This window comes from Dermacentor variabilis, chromosome 5, assembly GCF_050947875.1.
Source record: "Dermacentor variabilis isolate Ectoservices chromosome 5, ASM5094787v1, whole genome shotgun sequence".
In the NCBI taxonomy this organism is placed as follows: Eukaryota; Metazoa; Arthropoda; class Arachnida; order Ixodida; family Ixodidae; genus Dermacentor; species Dermacentor variabilis.
Genome location: NC_134572.1, coordinates 128,608,663 through 128,627,445, shown reverse-complemented (window position 1 = coordinate 128,627,445; position 18,783 = coordinate 128,608,663). Strand labels below are relative to the sequence as shown.

The window sequence follows — 18,783 nt, the reverse complement described above, 5'->3', positions numbered from 1 at the left end:
CTGGCGCCAGACATGTTCCTATACAAACACCATTCCTTTGTATGTAACTTTGTTCATTCCATGAGATGTAAGTTGATTTCAAGTAGAAGGTGAGCAATTCAAGAAAGCCGCTAACAGAAACACCAGCAGCATTCTGAAAGACAACTGATCCCAAGTGATCAATGCATTCTTCAACAACCAGAAGCAACTTGTCATGCGGAAGTGAATAGTACATATCTTTAACGTCTACCGAGAACATCTTGAGTCCCTTTTCATTCTCTTTTAAAAAACTAATAACTTCACCAGAACCTCTAATGAGGAAAGGATCGTCAATGATTAGAAGGTTTAGTTTATCTTGCAAAAACAAGTCAACAGCTTTCAACACCAGAGGTTCTGGAGAAGTTATTAGTTTTTTAAAAGAGAATGAAAATGAACTCAAGATGTAAGAAAACAGAGCGTTGCCCCGGAAAAATTGGCAAGGCTCTGTAAGCCGGTAAACGCGCCTAAATCGCATCAGAGTTGTTGCTCTGTCGGGCACAGAAAACGTTTTGTGACGTGCGCAACAAATGTAGTCTACCGAATTCCCCTGTCTGGCGGCAGTAAATATGTTGGACAGACAGGCAGGTGCTTAAACGATCGACTACGAGAGCACTGGAACAACGTCCACAGCACTGTACAAGGCCACTTGGGCATCGACTGCCGGGACTGCGGCTGCGTGCCCATCTTTGAAGATACTGAAGTTTTAGCGAGACACAGCTCACAGCTCTCCTGGGAAGTTGTGGAAGCTGATTTCATCAGAAAACTTGGTAGTAATTGCGTTAATGCCCCCTCTCTCGCGCTGACCACTGGTGAAGTCACGTATCTAAACAAATAGAAATCGTAATGTCTTTTTAAATTTTTTTAATGGCCATATGCTCTTATTTCAGTGACTTGCTGTTAGAACACCCCATGTGACTGCCTTTCATTTTCTGCGCATGCCCTTTCTTGTATATATACACACGTTGTGGCAACGCAATTAAATACTGTTGGAAGTCAGCGCGCTGTATGTCGTCTTCGCAGTCCTTGTCTTTCGCGCTGTACGTTATTTTTGATCATGAATTACCAACTAGCTCAAGCAACCACCCTAGTAAATAATATGTTTGGTAACTGTCATTTTGTGCAGACGCTTTGTTGAAGCTCGCGTGATTTATTTACTACCCTTCTCTGGTCTTGGTAACAAGGGCTCGCTCAATATTCAGTCTGACAGGGAACGGTGGCTCTTTTTCTTACGTTTCGTTGTGTAATTCTGCCACGTCGTTACATTTGCGATTGAGGCCCCCATGTTTTCTAAGCATCATTATCATGAGCCAATTTTGTGTCCAGTGGCAGATGAAACCATCATCTCCCAAAAATATCCGGTTACGACTGTCTTGCTTCATCCGACTCCGTAAATTTCCCCCCAAATGTAGCTCTTGTTACACTACTTTATCATCCGCAGTGTTGGAGTATATGTCCGTTCCTTTAAAACCCACTCGATCCTGCTGGCCCGGCACTGATAACATGAGGTGTGTAACTGCGCCTTATTTTTCTAGAATATAAGTTGCACACTTCGGTTTCTATTTATACTACTATCTTCCTGTCTATTGCCCCTACCATTCCTAGTTGAATCAGTCGCTCTAGGTCCTTGGCTTCTTATGGAACTTTGCCGCTATCCACCTAATTTTAGCTGAATAGAAATAACGCATTGAATATATGCCCTCTTTTACAAATGATGTCGGTAAGCGGTCAGTAATGATAGTAGAGTTCCAGCCATAGGGGCTCCAATGCTTTTATTTGTGTGGAAATTAGCGCACGTACTCGGGTGACTTGACGCGAGTCGTACGTGCTAGCTTCAGGTCAAAGTAAACGAATACAAAGACTACGACAACATAGCGTACATTGCGTTGTTGTCGGCTTTGTAAACGTCTGTGTTGCGTTAAAGTTAACATATAGAAATTACTTCTCGCCATTGGGCACTCCTTCAACTATTCGGCCGCCTGTACGAATGTAGTCTGACACAAGTTCGAGAGGTTGTCTACCCATAACAAACGGTTGTTCGGTGTCAGGTTATTAAAGCTTGCCATAATCCCTGGCATAGTGATCCTCAAACATAATTTTACGGTGTGCTTTTTAAGTACTTTGTTGTACTTTTGAAGCTTAACAGCACAATAATAGTTGACGTACTTCTACGTGCGCTTTCAGAGCTGACACCAGTCACAAGGTCTTATAATTCAGACAGTACTGACATCTAGAATATAGCTTTTACTCGCCTTCTGTTAACAAAAGAAATACTGCGTCACACCTTTCTAAAGCTGTTAAACGAACTTCATCAACACGAAATCAATTTAGAACAGCTGGGGACTGTGGAATTCAGACTTTTTTTTTCTCGTGATGGATTGATCAACTTCTTTCATGTGATTAACTGCACATTATGTAAAATTCTATTGCAGATTTTTGAATTTTTTGCATTGTTAAAGTTGTATAAAGGAATGATGAATTTATTGTCGTGAATACGTGAGGTATTTATAACTATACGATGCACATAAGTATTTTTGTATTTCCCTGTTCTTCCCCGCCGTGGTTGCTCAGTGGCTATGGTGTTGGGCTGTTGAGCACGAGGTCGCGGGATTTAATCCCGGCCAGGGCGGCCGCATTTCGATGGAGGCTAAATGCGAGAACACTCGTGCACTTAGATTTAGGTGCACGTTAAAGAAACCCAGGTGGCCGAAATTTCCGGAGTCCTCCACTACGGCGTGCATAATCAGAAAGTGGTTTTGGCACGTAAAACCCCATAATTAAATTATTTCTCCGTTCTTACTGTATGCCATGCCATGTAAACGGTGGCTGGAACCTCCTGAAGTGGACAGATCGACTGTTTCTCGAGCCCTCGTCTTTTCCAAAAGAACAAACTTGTCGAAAGAATAACGTTTTGTTTGAATTGATTTGATTAACATATTGTTACGTCCAAGCGCGTCAAAGGGACGCGGGGATCAAGAAGAGAGGGGAAGAGGAGAACGAAGACTGTGCAGCGGCCATTCCTGTTCTTTGTAGCCTGCCGTTCCTGCCCTCGCACGCCTAAATAAACCCCTTTTCCCCGTGCTTGTAACAAATTGGTGGAGGTGCGGGGTGGCGGAAGTCCGGCAAGTCGACGGCTTCGGCGAAGTTGTAGCAGCGTAGGCTCCGTGATTACGAGGTTTACCCCGCACCGTGGACCTGCGCTCAGGATATTGGCAAATCCCGATACACCCGGCAGACAAGGAGAAAACAGCCTTCATAACCCCGGATGGATTATTCGAATTCAATGTGATGCCATTTGGGTTGTGCAACGCTCCAGCAACCTTTGAAAGGTTCATGGACACCATTCTACGTGGGTTAAAGTGGAACATCTGTATGTGCTATCTTGACGACGTTGTTATATTTGGGCGCACATTCAATGAGCACAATACGCGCCTGGATATTGTCCTCGACTGCATCAAAAACGCTGGCCTGGTTCTGAACTCCAAGAAATGTAACTTTGGTGACCGTCAAACACTTGTGCTGGGTCATCTTGTTGACAAAGACGGTATCCGGCCTGATCCCCTCAAGACGGCAGCTGTCGAGGCATTCAGTGCACCGCAGTCAGTGAAGCAACTTCGTAGTTTTCTGGGTCTTTGCTCTTACTTTCGCCGATTTATTCCTGGTTTTGCTGACGTCGCTTATCCTCTGACAGATCTGCTACATAAAGACGCACGGTTTGAGTGGACACCCGAGTGCGATTCTGCATTTCGTCAGCTGAAGTTCCTGTTAACCTCCCGACCTATCCTTCGCTACTTTAATCCTACTGCGCCAACAGAAATCCACACAGATGCTAGTGGCGTTGGTCTGGGTGCCGTCTTGGTCCAACACTATGACGACCGTCAGCACGTGATTGCTTATGCAAGTCGCTCATTAAGCAAACCTGAACGCAACTACACGGTGACAGAACAAGAATGCCTCGCTGTAATCTTTGCGGTTCAGCGATTTCGCTCGTACTTGTACGGACGCCTATTCCAAGTCGTCACAGACCACCATTCCCTGTGCTGGCTCGTGAACCTTCGCGACCTTTGTGGCCGCCTTGCGCGCTGGGCTTTGAGGTTGCAGGAATATAACTTCACTGTTTCCTACAAGAGTGGCCGAAAACACGCTGACGCAGACTGCCTTTCCCGTCTGCCGCTTGCCACGATGGACTGCGACGCAGACGATTTTGATCATCTCGTCGCTTCTGTGACACCCGCTTTTCCAGATATCGATGCATTCAAAGCAGAACAACGGACAGACACTAAATTGGAGCCACTCTTTACTTCTGCCCATTCAAGTGCAACAAGCAGCTACTGTGTACGTGACGGGCTCCTGTACAAAAAGAACTACTCAAGCACGGGTGCACGCTTCCTTCTAGTGGTGCCGGAGCGTCTCCGGCCAGCAATCCTTCAGGCTATGCACGATGACCCTACCTCCGGTCACTTAGGCACTGTGCGCACACTTTATCGCATTCAAGAACGCTTTTACTGGCCCCGGATGCGACATTCGGCATTATGTCGCCAGCTGCATACAGTGCCAACGTCGGAAACGCCCAACCACTGCCCCATCTGGTCTCCTTCAACCTGTGCCGCCTTCCAGCTCACCCTTTCGGCAAGTTGGAATTGATCTGTTAGGCCCTTTTCCAAAGTCATCTAAGGGGAACCGCTGGATAATTGTCTGCGCCGACTATTTCACACGCTATTGCGAGACGGCGGCTATACCATCAGCAACTGCCACCGAAGTGTCGCTTTTCTTACTTCACGCTATTGTTCTACGACATGGACCGCCTGGTGTTATCATAAGCGACCGGGGACGTCAATTCACGGCGGATATCGTGGAAGAGCTTGTGCGTTTATGTAACTCGCACCTCCGGCACTCGACGCCGTATCATCCGCAAACGAACGGCCTCACTGAGCGCACTAATCGAACAATCACCAATATGCTTTCCATGTATGTTGCGTCCAATCACAAGAATTGGGATGAAGTTTTACCGTTTATTACTTACGCCTACAACACCGCCAAGCACGAGACAACCGGCTACAGCCCCTTCTTCCTTCTATATGCTCGGCCGCCCCAGTATACGCTCGACACTGTCCTCCCCTTTTACCACCACGAAAATCCTACGGTCGCCGATACGCTATGCCTCGCTGAAGAGGCTCGGCGACTTGCGCGTCTGCGGACTTTGGCATCACAAGAAAACTCCAAAGCCCGCTACGACGCACGACATCGGCCTGTTACATATCACCCTGGTGATCTCGTTTGGCTTTGGACTCCCACAAGGGAGCGCGGTTTGTGTCAAAAGCTGCTGGCAAACTACGATGGACCGTACGTTGTCATCGACAAAGTCAGCGAAGTGAACTATACTCTCGCGCGCCTCACGAACACTGGTAGACGTTCTGCTAGGACACAAGTCGCGCATGTCGCACGGTTGAAATCATGTACACCACGACAAGCTAGTTGACTCGCCCAGGGGGCTTTGTCTGCGAGGGGAGGTATATATGTTACGTCCAAGCGCGTCAAAGGGACGCGGGGATCAAGAAGAGAGGGGAAGAGGAGAACGAAGACTGTGCAGCGGCCATTCCTGTTCTTCGTAGCCTTCCGTTCCTGCCCTCGCACGCCTAAATAAACCCCTTTTCCCCGTGCTTGTAACAATATTTTAAAAAGGCATGGACACGTAGCAGTAAGTAGCCTTAGAGAGGATGCGCCGCCTCGACTGACCGTCCTCAAGTCGGTATTCTTTTGCTTTTCTTCTGAATAACTTCCTCTTCTTTTAAATACCTGTGTACATTTTCTAAAATATTGGCCCATTCTTTCTTCACTATTTGTTTGCGCAGTGTTCGCATCCCTTCTGGCATCTCTCTTGAATCAAACGCCTTTACGTGATCTATAAGTTACACAAAGAGGTAGGTTATATCCTACAGGCTTCTCAATCACCTGTGTTATGGCGTGGATCTGATTGATTGTTGTACATCTCTCTCGAAAGCGAGTCCATTGTTGACTGAAAATGGTTACCCCCCTTCTCCACACTCCACGACTCCACATGAGAAGGCGACTTAGATGTCTCACTGCTGGGCACATCCTGGCGTTAGCTATAGGGTTTCGATATGGAAAACGATGTGGTTAAATGGTCACTTTGGGATAAAATAGAGCGGCGACCTATTTCCTTTTTCGGCATACCCTGCCTTCCTGGCAGCTGGGTCTTTATAAGTGGCACTGATTAGAAGCTGGCGCGCAGATGTGGTACGTACGTAGGAGTGCGTTCCCTATTATGGCCCGTCATTGACACACGGGCCTGCTATGCACTGTAAGTAGTGCGGGTTAAACATGAAATAGCCTCTTGGTTTTCTTGTGTTGACCAAAATTGCGCAATACACCTGGACCCCGACAGCAAGGCCTTGCGCAACTTGACACGCGCGTGTATGTATTCTTTGCAGGCTCACCTCGCTCATGGTCGCGTGGGCCGAAAATTGCACGCCGTTACCAAAGCAAGTTACAACGACGAAAGTGACAAAAACGACGCCGACAAAATTGGAATAAGTCAGGCTGATGACGGCGACGACGAAAGGCGAGAAAACACCACTACAATAGACGGCGAGCGATTCGTCGAAGAACGACGTGACACCACCGATAAGGCGGAGCGGGAAAACCTGGACGATTCCGAAGACGAGGTAGAGACGCTGAAGGGTCCGAGACCGAAGGGGACGAGACCCAGCCGACGGCGGGTAGACTCACGGTCGCGTCGCGTGTGCAACTTGGAAATTATCGTCGACAACACGCTCGCCGAGAGTGTCCTGGCGGAGACCTCAGCGCTGGCACCGGCGCGGGAGATCATCGCGTCCATTATCGCCCACATGGTGGACAAGGTGAACGCCATCTACGGCGGCACAAACTTTGGCGGCATCGAAGACATCAACTTCGTCGTGCAGCACATCATGGTGAGAGCTCGACAGGCTCAATATCTCGAACGTACTCGACACGAGGAACAAAAGACCTGCGCACGACGAATTTCCTTGCAAGCTACAGCGACGCAGCTCGTTGTCCTATATAGAGGCTGCACATCTAAGCAGCAGCAATAATTTAATTGTGTATCCAGACAACTACGCTCTGCAAACCATTGTTAATGGTAGCACTTTATTTATTTATTTATTTATTTACTTATCTATTTATTTATTTTATTTTTTTTCTTTATTGATGACAGGCTCATTCCGTGTATTTATGTTCTCGCCAATTTCGCTTGTAGCTAATCACAGACGCCCTCCGGCAGCGAGAGGGCGTAAGGTGTTAGCAGCACAGTTATTCTCTTCGAATTCTCTGCAGAGGCATAATATCCTAACGACCCTGAAAACAGAGGCATAAACACTTTTTCTATATAATCTGATAAGAATTGTAGCACTCCGACGTAGAGAACATGAAAGACGCGACTCCGCGTACCTAATTGGCTGTAATATCTAAATCACGGTGTAACTTTCATTGCTGATTGTGCATGAGCCAGTCAGCGCCAGCCGCTCAGACTTGCGGAAGATACTTCAAATAGTCTTCAGAAGCCGTCGTCGGTGCAGGTATTTCCAGTATATATTGAAGTGAATTTAAATGAAATATATATTGAAATGAAATAATGAATTGAAATGACAGTCCATATGAAGATTTAATCTGTTTGGCGTGGTAGAGTGCCGCTAAGTTTGCTACGCTGGTTTGCACTTAAATGTTAACACTATAGGAAGGACATGAACGAACAGCTTTGGCTGACGCGCCTTAATGGCTTAGATGCTACAGCGTTGTTTTGCTTAGCTCGGAGTTGGCAGGTGCAAAATGCCACGGCGGCAGCATTTCGATGGGGCATAAATGCAAAAACACTCGTGTACTTAGCCTTTGGGGAAATAATAACGGGTGGCGAAAATTTATCCGTAACCCTCCTGCCCCACCATACGGCGTGTCTCATAATCAGCTCGAGTTTTTTTTTTTCACGTAAAATCAGAAAGTTTATTTTTTTAACGTTATGGCTATTGTTCGTGCTGAAACCAACGCGGCATACTGAACTGTGGCTTACTAACGAGCCCTGTTCAAAGAATTATTAACCACTATAGTAAGCCTCCAAATTTCACTTGAATTTGTCTTGCGGAAACATATCGTGTATTGACAATGGTAGTAAAGGCCGGACTTCCAATATTTGCAAGTCACGCACATATTGCCGCCTTCGCGACGTCAGTGCGACGTTGAAGATTTCATTCGTTACAGTTCGCAAAAACGATCAGGTTGACTGTTTAGTTTCTTGAGAATCAGGCGTAATTCTCGTTTTCGAAAAGCATTAAGTAGCCCTGGATGAATGCATTCATAGTGTACGTCACGGAGAGCCGATGATGTAATGCTGAGATCGCGTTGCCACCCCGTCTTTCAACTTCGTATTTTTTCCAGCTTGCAAACCCCTCGTCGACAGTAAGACTAATTCACAGTGACCTGAGATTGTACCTTCACAACTGTGAAAATCTTTTGTGCCTACCGTTTCTTTGCTATCGCTTAAAATATGCGATGACTTCACGTCTTTGTGTGCTTCATTCCATGAAGCACAAGGTCTCTTAGCCTGCCCAGTTCATGTACAAAAAAAAAGTTTAAAAGGCGATTTTATATGGAAGCACTTCGCCATCAGAGGAACAGGTTGCTGCAGAGAAGGGGCTGGTTTCATATCGTGACGTGTTGGAGACTGAAGATTCGGATGAGCGAAATACGCAGTGACGCTTTGCGTTTTACTGATCAGTGCGGAATAAATAATGGAACTTCGTTGCGTAATTTGGCTAATAATGAATGGCTAATCTTATCTTTGAGATTTCTAAATGTAAGACCGCAGGTCGGTGCATTATTTAGCACTCTAGAAGTATAATATAAGAATCACTCTTCGCTTGATATGCGTTTGATGTCGCAGAAACAAGGCCTAAAGAAAAGTCTCAAGGGTTCATTTTGTATAGTAGCGATTCCTGACCCATTCGGTGAGAAGCCGGTAAACTGGTACGCAGCTTTTTCAGGGGCACAGGTGACGTCCGTCTAAGTCTGCCTTCAAGTAAACCAGCGCTGCTTGAGGGTTGGTTTCAAGGGGCCACAACGGGCTGTTTTCCGAGTCGCAGATTGCTGAGCCCGGCGACTGTGTGGGCTACAAGGCCAAGCAGGACCCGCTGTGCAGCACGTCCCTGGACGCGCCGCAGCTGCTGTACCTGGCGTCACTGACCCGACACGATGACTACTGCCTCTCGTACAGGCTCAACTACCGAGATTTCGCGGACGGCACGCTGGGGCTTGCGTGGATTGCCAGCGACGAAAGTGAGCATTAGTTTCAGCGTGAGCCCCAATACAAGGTGGAACGGCATCGGACAATGTTTCGTTTGGTCATACGTCACTGGGCGGTCACCTCCTGCCCTTGGTGACATTGATGACGGCAGGCGACTGACAGGCGCTTGTTCGCGGTTTTGGCCGGAAAGAACAAAACTCTTGCTAAAACATGAAGGCTGTTGAAACACTGCTTCTGAAAGCAGTCTCCACTTAAGAGGAAGCTTTAGCTCGGGTGCTCGTATCTAAATGCATGTAAAAGGAGAATTCTTTTTCTCGGCGACCACTGCACCAAATTTGACGAGGTTTGTTGCTTTTAAAAGAAAAACTTAAAGTCTAGTAACTGTTGGTTTCGAATTTTGGATTTATTTCCCTGATTTTTCATTAAAAATTGACAAATATCGCAAATTTATAAAAAGAAACTACCAAGCTTACAACGCTGTAACTCTAAAACGAAAAACGATAATACAATTCCTTCAATTGCATCTAATAGTACATCTAAAGCGGACAAAATTGATATGCTATGCATGAATCTAAAAAAAATTTAGTAATATGGAAATACAGCTTTTACAGAACCTTTGTAAACAACGTAACAAATTTACGTAAGATATAAAATGACATATCAGATTTGTCCGCTTTCAATGGTCTAATGGACACCGTTTACAAAACCGCGATATCTGTTTTTGATGCAGAGTTATGAATTTGTAAACTTCGTTCTTCTCTTTTTTTCGAACTTCCGAATTTTTGAAAATTTGTTTAACAAGATCCAGGGCCTAAATCGAAGTTGCGCTTCCAACACTCACTAGAATTTAACTTTCTCTCTCAAATGCAACAAACTTCATTAACATCGGTCCAGGGGTTATCTCAGAAAAACGTTTTTGCGTTTTACATGTATTTGAATAGGCCGCGTCGGAGTTGGGCCCGAGCTAAAGCTTCCTCTTAATGACTATTCCGCCTAAATCGAATTTCCGTTTTGCGCGTCAGAACACAATCAGCATGAAAGTGGAGCACCACTCCAATTTATTTCTGCGTCCTATATTCAAGGAGCAGGGTTTAGAAGTAACATATAGCCGCTGTTAATATCTTCCCAAGGCTGTTATAGCATTTAGGTAGCTTAACAAAGCGCTGAGGTGATGATACAATTACAGTGGCATATAGGAGTAGGTGATTCGGCTTTATACTGCTGCGCAGACCGCTACTGCTAATTTTTGCAATAGTTTCATTGTAATTCAGTTATGGCTAATATGAGTTCGCAATATTTATTGACTAATGGTCGATGGGGACGCGAAGGACAAGATTATTGCGAAATCAAAGAACTCGCGCGAGACTACTAGCAATTCTTACTGTTTGGTTTAAGAACAAGGCATAGTTCGCGCATTGTGACGATGCGCATTGCCTGCGGATGTTCGTACGAAGTGGACGGACTCGCATGTGCCAGTATCGCTTCAGGCTGTCGATGAACTTACATACGGGTCGCCGCAAAGGACCACTAACGAGCCAATCCCGCTCGCTGTTCGTTGAAGGACTTTACGTGAGCGATATTGCGGATATGTCATAATTAACAGGTCAAAATCGATGCCACACGCAGTTGCCTCTGGCGGCATCTGTGAGCGGTACCGGATGTCCGTGGAGCTGGACCCCGACAGTGGCGAATACAGGCAGGCCAAGTTGAGCCTTAACACTGGCATCACCACGCTCATCAACCACAAGCAGTACGTGGGGCTGTCCATAGGGGCACTCACGCTCGCCCACGAGATTGGTCACAGCTTCGGATCGCCCGTGAGTTCGGTCTACGTTGCATTTATTTCCCTATACTCCAGCATGACCGTCACTGACTGATGTAGCTGAAGCGTTAGCTCGGCCTCAACTCCGCCGCCGCCTATTCAAGTACATGCAAAACGCAGAAATGCTTTTCTGAGGTAATCCCTGGGCCTATTTTAATGAAATAAGCGGCATTTATGAAAACAAAAGTTAAATTCTGGTGACCTTTATGTCATTGCGTGTCAAAAAAGCTGGAAGCCCGATGTTTACAAATTTGTCCTTCTGCATCCAAAAACAGATATCACCCTTCTGTAAATTGAATCCACCATAACATCAAAAGCTGACGAATTTGATGTATTAATTTATTTCGTGCATGATTTTGTTACAACGTTTTTGAAAGTATTGCAAAAGTGTTACGCACATATTAGGGATGCATTTGAGAACTAGGTAAACTACAGAAAATATGTCCGCTTTAGATGTGCTATTGGATGGAGTTGACCCAATTGAGACATTTTTTTGTTGTTGTTGGTAAGTTACAAAGTTGTAAACTTAATAGCTTTGTTTTGTGGAAAATGTGTGATTTTTGACAATGTTCATGAAGAAACCAACCGCCATAATAAAAATACCCCTTCTAACAGTCACTAGGCCTTAACTTGTCATTTTAGATGCCGCAAAAGTCATCAAATTTGGTGCATTGGTGGCCGCGAAAAACGATTTCTCATTTCCCATGTATTTAGATAGCAGCCCCGAGCTAAAGCTTCCTCTTAAGGCGAGCCTACGGCAGACGGCTGTAGTCGTGTTCGTCATGCATTTCACAGGATCTCATTTTAATGCATTTTTAATTTTTCGTCCGCTGTTGTACACCGATTATCAAAAGCGTTGTCCACAGTATGGCTATCCATGCACATTATACATAGCCCAGAAAAGATAACGTTCTCCAAAGTGTCTAATATATCGAGATAAAGAAAATGCTACCGTTGTGGTAAGACACAGCACCAATTGTCGCCCTGTCATTGCGGAACGCTTTTACAAGTTGTCGCGCTTATTGCCAACGTAATTCCTTGATTATTGCGACTGTTCCGAAAGTAGAACTGCTGAAGAAAAGCTTTTATAAGTGAGACGGAAGAGCGATTATCAGAAATTCTCGTAGTATGCGTAGCTCATGGACCATTAAAACATGAACATATAAAACTAAATTTACAGAATTTGTACAACATAAACATGCTATGGTACCACCATCCTTGACTCGGAAAGTGGCGTTTGCGCACGGAGTTTTCGACAGCGCTGAAGGCTCCGTCAAATTGTCTGCATAAACTGCACTAGTTCACTCTACTTGCCAACCGTTTTACAAGCTGTCATGTAGTGCGAGACAGTTCGCCTTTCATGTCAAAGGATGGCTAGTAAGAAGACGTGCTCATATAAAGGACATTTTTTTTTTTTTTGCTGAACAAGTTTTTAAAAAATTGCCTGTGCCAGATAGCACAATTCTAACCCTGGATTTAAATTACTCGCTGAAGTGGCCATAACGACTACGAGTAATCAAATAGCTTAATGGATTGAATATCATAATGACCACACTTAACCTTTTAGTTAATTACTTTATGGCACATATTTCAATTTACGCATTGTAGCTAGTGGGAACGCAAGGCCCGTCCACTTGTAAGGAAAATACAGGACTAGGCCAGTTCCGAAAGGTTAATTTTGAAAATTTCCAACGAAATGCATTGGTCTTCCAGCTAGCTTTGTACTTTGCGGCATGAAACGGTGTTTTCTTGAAATAAAGTAACTAAAACTACACTGCATTTTACTGCAAGATTTGGCGGCGCCTGTCCCGAAACCTGTGCCATCCTCAGTATACCTTCCAAGTCGCATTGCCTTGCATACTCACTAGCTACAATTCGTAGATTGAAGTATCTGCCGATAATTGGCGTAAACTTGCCTAATATTCAATTACGCACGACCGTGGTTTCTTTTGTGAGCGAAAATAAAGCCACGATGTGCCACTCCGTACCTCTTCCACCGTTGCCAACCTCCTTTCCCTTCGCAGCACGACAAAGGGAGTATTTGCGAACCCGTGGGTGCCGCGGGCAAGTTCCTGATGTACGAGTCGGCGACCAAGGGGAACAGGCCGAACAACGACCGCTTCTCGCCCTGCAGTATCGGCAACATCAGCGTGATCCTTGTGCCCGTCCTCAAGGGAGAGAGCCTGCGCGAGAACTGCTTCCAGAGTGAGTCCGCCGTTTCTGCATTGCCAGAAAAAAAAAATATGCAGCTTAAAGGGACACGCTCAAGATACAAAAGTATTTTTGCTGTGTGGTAGTAAATTATCATTCTACGATACCGGAAAAAATAAAGAGCCAAAACCACTATTCCCGCGAAAAGGACGTTCGGTAAGCCATAAGAAAGGCAAGAACAAAAGTCAAGTGGCGGCGTCGCTTAAAAGTTCCCGATCCATCTCGCCGGGACGTCATGGATTTGAGCGGCGTGCAGCGAAACGTTGTGTTCATGCGCGAAAGCATTCCCAATAATTCAACACCGTGCTCGTGTTGAAAACACAAAGCACACTTTCAGCGGCATATTCTCGCTGTCCGGTACGAAACTGCTACACGCACATGGGTAATAATGTCTATTTCTTCGTAAACTATCAGTATGGTGAAAAGTTACGTTGCCAAATAATTCTTCATTGGCAGCCGAAGCTTTCTACCGGCCTCCTAACTCGTATTTCACCACGCCACAGGTTTTATATGAAATTGTTTCTGAGGCTTCTTACACGTTCATGATGGCAGGAGACTAATTTGCCTGATTTATGCTGGCGTTAAGGAAGTTCTCAGTACACAGCAGGTGGAAACTTCAACTTGGAGATGAAAAGTATCGTAGATTCTTTCAGATTAAGGCAATATGTGACTGATCAAACTCGTGGTACCAATACATTGGACCTTTTCTTCTGCAACTTGCCAAATAGAGTGAATTTTGTAAAGGTTATTCCGGGAAAAAGTGACCACCGGGCTGTCGCTCCAAGTGTTGCAACCAAAGTAGCAGACAAAAAGAAAGAGATCAGAACAATGTAGCTATATGACAGAGCTGATTATTCCAGCATATCAAAGATGCTCCTAGATCATTTGCCGCTTTTTGAATGCCTGCCAGATGATTGTGACATTCAAGAATTGTGCAATAAGTTTAAAGAAAAACTCAAGGAGCTTACCGATACCTACATTCCCAGTATAAAATGCGGTAAACTTAAAAAACGTAACAAGCCATGGATGAGCGTATCTTAAGAATAGTTAAGAATAGAAGGCGTGTGTACTTAAACACGAAACAACTATAATAGCAATCGTCACTTTGAAAGTTTGCGTGCTATAACTCATGAACACAACCAAAACATAAAAATTGCTAAGGGGTGCTACTTTGAAAAATTCGGCAGGGAAATAAAAACGAATGCCAAGGCAGCCCAGCAATATATGAAAGGCTACGGAGCAGCTCCAGAGGGCATCACCGAAATTGTCTTTAATAAAGAGAAGTTTTTAGATGACACTGAGAAGGCTACTTGTTTAAATAATTACTTTCGTTCGGTATATTTGCAAAAACACAGCTCTAGTCCTTCACCATGCACACGTTACTTCCCGACCATCAAAACAGTAGAGCCAATTGTGAATCGAATCAAAGTATTACTAAACAATATTAACGATAATAAGGCAACTGGACCGAACGACATTTCTCCTCGAATTCAAAAGTAATGTTTCCCTTAAAGCAATTTCCCTTTATCTCTATGTAATCTACACCAAGTCTTTACCTTCGGGTGCCCTCCCGGATGACTGGAAAATTGCACATGTCGTCCCTATCATAAAGGTGGGTCGAAAAAAGATTTAAATAACTATAGGCCCATTTCACTTACGTCCATACCATGTAAATTATTAGAACACATTTTATACAAGGAGATAATGACACACTTACAAAGTACTGGCTTCACAACAACATGGGTTCCTTAAGGGTATATCTTGCACAACACAACTGATTGAATCATGTGTTGTGCATGATTCAATATCAACATGATATGATATCATATCAAGCATAATTTCAGATACAAGGTCATGAATATATCATGACCTTGTATCTGCTATCGACACCGGCGGATAAATTGATTGCCTCTTCCTGGTCTTTCAAAAGGTGTTTCATAAGGCATCACACCGTTTGCTTTTAGGAAAACTAGCGTCACTAAATATTGACTATACATTTCTAGCTTAGATAGAAAACTATCTATCGTTCCGCCGACAATGCGTAGTATTAAACGGAAAGAAATCCAGTTTCATAGATATACATCGGGTGTCCCACAGTGTTCAGTTTTGGGGCCACTTTTTGTTTTATTATAAATAAATGACATTTGCTGAGGAATTAGTTTCAATATACGGTTGTTTACCGATGACTGCGTGTTCCATAGGAAAATTAGAAAAGAAGATGACGTTGCCCTGTTACAAGGTGACTTATCCTGTGTTCTTAAATGCTGCTCAAGATTAAAAATGAACTTAAGTACTAAAAATGCGTTCATGTTACTCTTACACGTAAAAAACAAAGGCTAATACTTGATTATGTCATCAGCAATAACATAGTGCTCCAAAAATTTCACTATATATACTTAGGTGTGACATTCTCAGCCGATTGTTCATGGAATGCTCACGTTTATGCAGTGGTTGCTAAGGGCACTAGGACCTTCAACTTTATGCAGCGAAATCTGAGACACCCGCCGATTTGTTTGAAATCAACTGCTTAATAAGATACGTTCGACCAATGCTCAAATATGCTTGTGCTGTGTGGGACCCGTGGCAAAAAACACTAAGTGATAAACTTGAAAAAATCATGAACAGAGCAGCAAGGTTCGTCTTATGCCAGTACTCCAGAATCCATAGCTGTGCCCATATGAAAAATGAAATAGGATGGGAAATTTTTCCTCTTGCTGAAAAAAAATGAGACTGAAAATGCTTTATCAAATATTTCATGGTAAAACTAGCATACGAAAGGAAACGTACTTACACAGACCTCATTATGTCTCTGCACGTACAGATCATCAAATCAAGATATTAGAATACCACCCTAGAACTAATATTTATGCTAATTCATTTTTTGTTCGTTTCATTAGCGAATGGAATCGCCAATCAAGTCAGCAAGTGTGATGTGTCACTAAAGATGTGTTTTTTCGACATTGTAAACCCCTGCTATAGTGCCTTCGGTCTAAGCGGTGTAATCATTGTATAAAGAAAGGGAATCACAGTGCTCGCCTCGAATTTTTATCGATAGCGTTTGTGACTGGCACCTCATAGCCAAAAACAATGGCATCGTGTGAGGTCTCTTACCTCTGGCGGTGTGAACGACGCACTATTGGCATCCTGACAGCGAGATCCTACCTAGTCTTCAACGTCTGGAGTCATTACTTACCAAGCGAAGTCCTCATGATGAATACATTGTGGCACCTTCGACACGTTCAATTTGCATTAGCACTCCCGCAACTGCATGAGCGATAGGGTTTTCTTCGCTATTTATACCACCAGAATTTGTCGGACTTTTTCTTTTCCATGCGTCAATGAGGTAGGCGGCAGTTTCAGTAGTAGTCCCGTTTACACGGAATTCACAAAAAGATTGGTTCCACGTAACCCAACATTGTGCCTATGTTAGGCCAACCAATATTGATAACATTGTTTCATTTATCCGTAGACCATTGTATCTCATTCCATTACGTGTAGCGTTTTCTCCACACCTCTGGGCATTGTTTTTGTTTTTTGACAAGAGCTTTCTTTTTTACTTCCCCACGGCGTCTGAACTAGCAACATACCACATACCGTATTACCTTGAATGATACCACAGTCCACCCGAGTCAACTGAAAATCTTCGGACCGCTTGCCCATTTTTGTCTGCCATCGTCGCAGGGCACAGTGGTCCCGTGTGCGGCAACCGGATCGTGGAGGGCAACGAGCAGTGTGACTGCGGTCTCAACGAGGCCGAGTGCACGGACAAGTGCTGCTACCCGCGTCACGCGCAGAACAAGTCGCTCTCCTGCCGCCTCAAGCCATTTGCTCGGTGTAGGTGAGTACCTGCGTGCGCGAGGGAAAAGATTCATGGAAAACAAGCATGGCGAAAAAAAATATACATATTCTGCTGAGAACAGTCAGTTATACTTCTATTCTTGATTGTTCTGAATGTATCTCGGTTCTGACACTAACTTTTGTGTTTGAAGTCACAACGAAATAACAGACAGGGAGAGCAGTGAAGAGAAGAACGAGAGTCTGTTATTTCGTTTTTGTTTTTGTTTTATCTGTGCGCAAAGGGGTCATCGTTGCTTTTCTGATGTTCTGCAGTAATTGCGGTGTGCGAGGAAACAAACGATGTTAGAGTGACGAAGAGTGCGCGCAACGACATATAACATTGACGATGGCGGGCTGTGAATGTTTGCAAGGGATTAGTATAATGTCTGTCGCGTGATCCCCAACATTGTATACTAGAGAAATAGATAGCCGTAACACGGGCAATAAAATATCTGACGCTCGGCATTTTCTTGAATTAACATCTGTCTGGCCCCTGCAATCGCTGCGGCAACTTTACTGTTGTCTACATTGCCTTAGCAGTGTTCCTGCGGATACTTGTGCATTGTGTCCTGCATTTGCGTGCCTCTTGTGCAGCCCCACAGCTGGCGTCTGCTGCAACGCGTCGTGCAACTTCGTACCGAGAGGGAAATTGTGCAGTCATGCGACCGACTGCACCGAGGTTTCGTACTGCGAATATCCTTTGAGTGAGCCTTAAGCAGGGTGCTATTCACCCGCAGAAATGCGCAAAAATGGCCGACAGTCTAGAAGAGAATTCGTAGATCTGAAGAGTTGAGTGAGAGGCATAAGACGAACCAACAGGCTCAACACTTTATGACTAACAACCATACGAAGTAAACAAAGCCAAGGCTTCATGCTCTGTTCGGACAGCTTGCTGTTTTAAATGCTGAGTCGTTGACTCCATTCATAAGAATGCAATCGTTCGGCTCCAATGTTATCGTTAGTTTCATGCGACGTTGACAGTGCAATGAAGATAACATCGCTGTATGAGGAGGTTCGCAAGATTGAGTACAACGCTCCCGCCACCATGTACGCACCACTCGCTGCAGCGCGCTGCAAGACAATGCTTCCTTGACTTGTGCATTCGCACCGGCCGCAGGGCCGAATGTCCTAAGGCACCGGCCAAGCCCAACATGACGGCGTGCAACAAGAACACGCAGGTGTGCCTCTCAGGCCAGTGCATGGGTTCCATATGCCAGAAGTACGGACTTGAGGAGTGCTTCCGCGGCGCCAAGGGGCTGAGCATTGACGAGCAGTGCCTCCTCACCTGTCAGGCACGTGGTGAGTGGCTTACTACACACCTGCGGTAGATATGCAAGGTCTAGGATAAATTCAATCTTTAGTCACAAAGGCAGCCGGAAGCACGGTAAAGCAAAATGAGTAAGCGTTAAATTGTTTCTTTCTATTGATTGGGTCGTTCGTAAGTGCGACCAAGGCTTAAACTGTTAATGTTCCAGAGGTATGCGAGGCACTGCAGGCCCCTAGAAAAACTTGTATTGAGCTAGTTGGTACATGCCACTTAATCAACACAGCCCAAGGAAACAATCACAACGACACAGATCAGTATCTTACACGATAGACACCG

The 18,783-nt window shown here is 44.8% G+C and overlaps 1 protein-coding gene across 1 annotated transcript in view; it reads left to right on the top strand.

Annotated features, from left to right (window-relative positions):
- The first annotated feature begins 6,884 nt into the window (after positions 1-6,884).
- LOC142583643 (disintegrin and metalloproteinase domain-containing protein 10 homolog) overlaps positions 6,885-18,783 on the top strand; it is a 35,251-nt gene continuing 23,352 nt past the window's right edge. Inside the window, exons 1-6 of the mRNA XM_075694136.1 lie at positions 6,885-6,968; positions 9,150-9,342; positions 10,937-11,127; positions 13,157-13,337; positions 17,025-17,181; positions 18,298-18,479. Of these exons, the coding sequence (XP_075550251.1) occupies positions 6,885-6,968; positions 9,150-9,342; positions 10,937-11,127; positions 13,157-13,337; positions 17,025-17,181; positions 18,298-18,479 (988 nt within the window). The remainder of the gene's footprint in view (positions 6,969-9,149; positions 9,343-10,936; positions 11,128-13,156; positions 13,338-17,024; positions 17,182-18,297; positions 18,480-18,783) is intronic.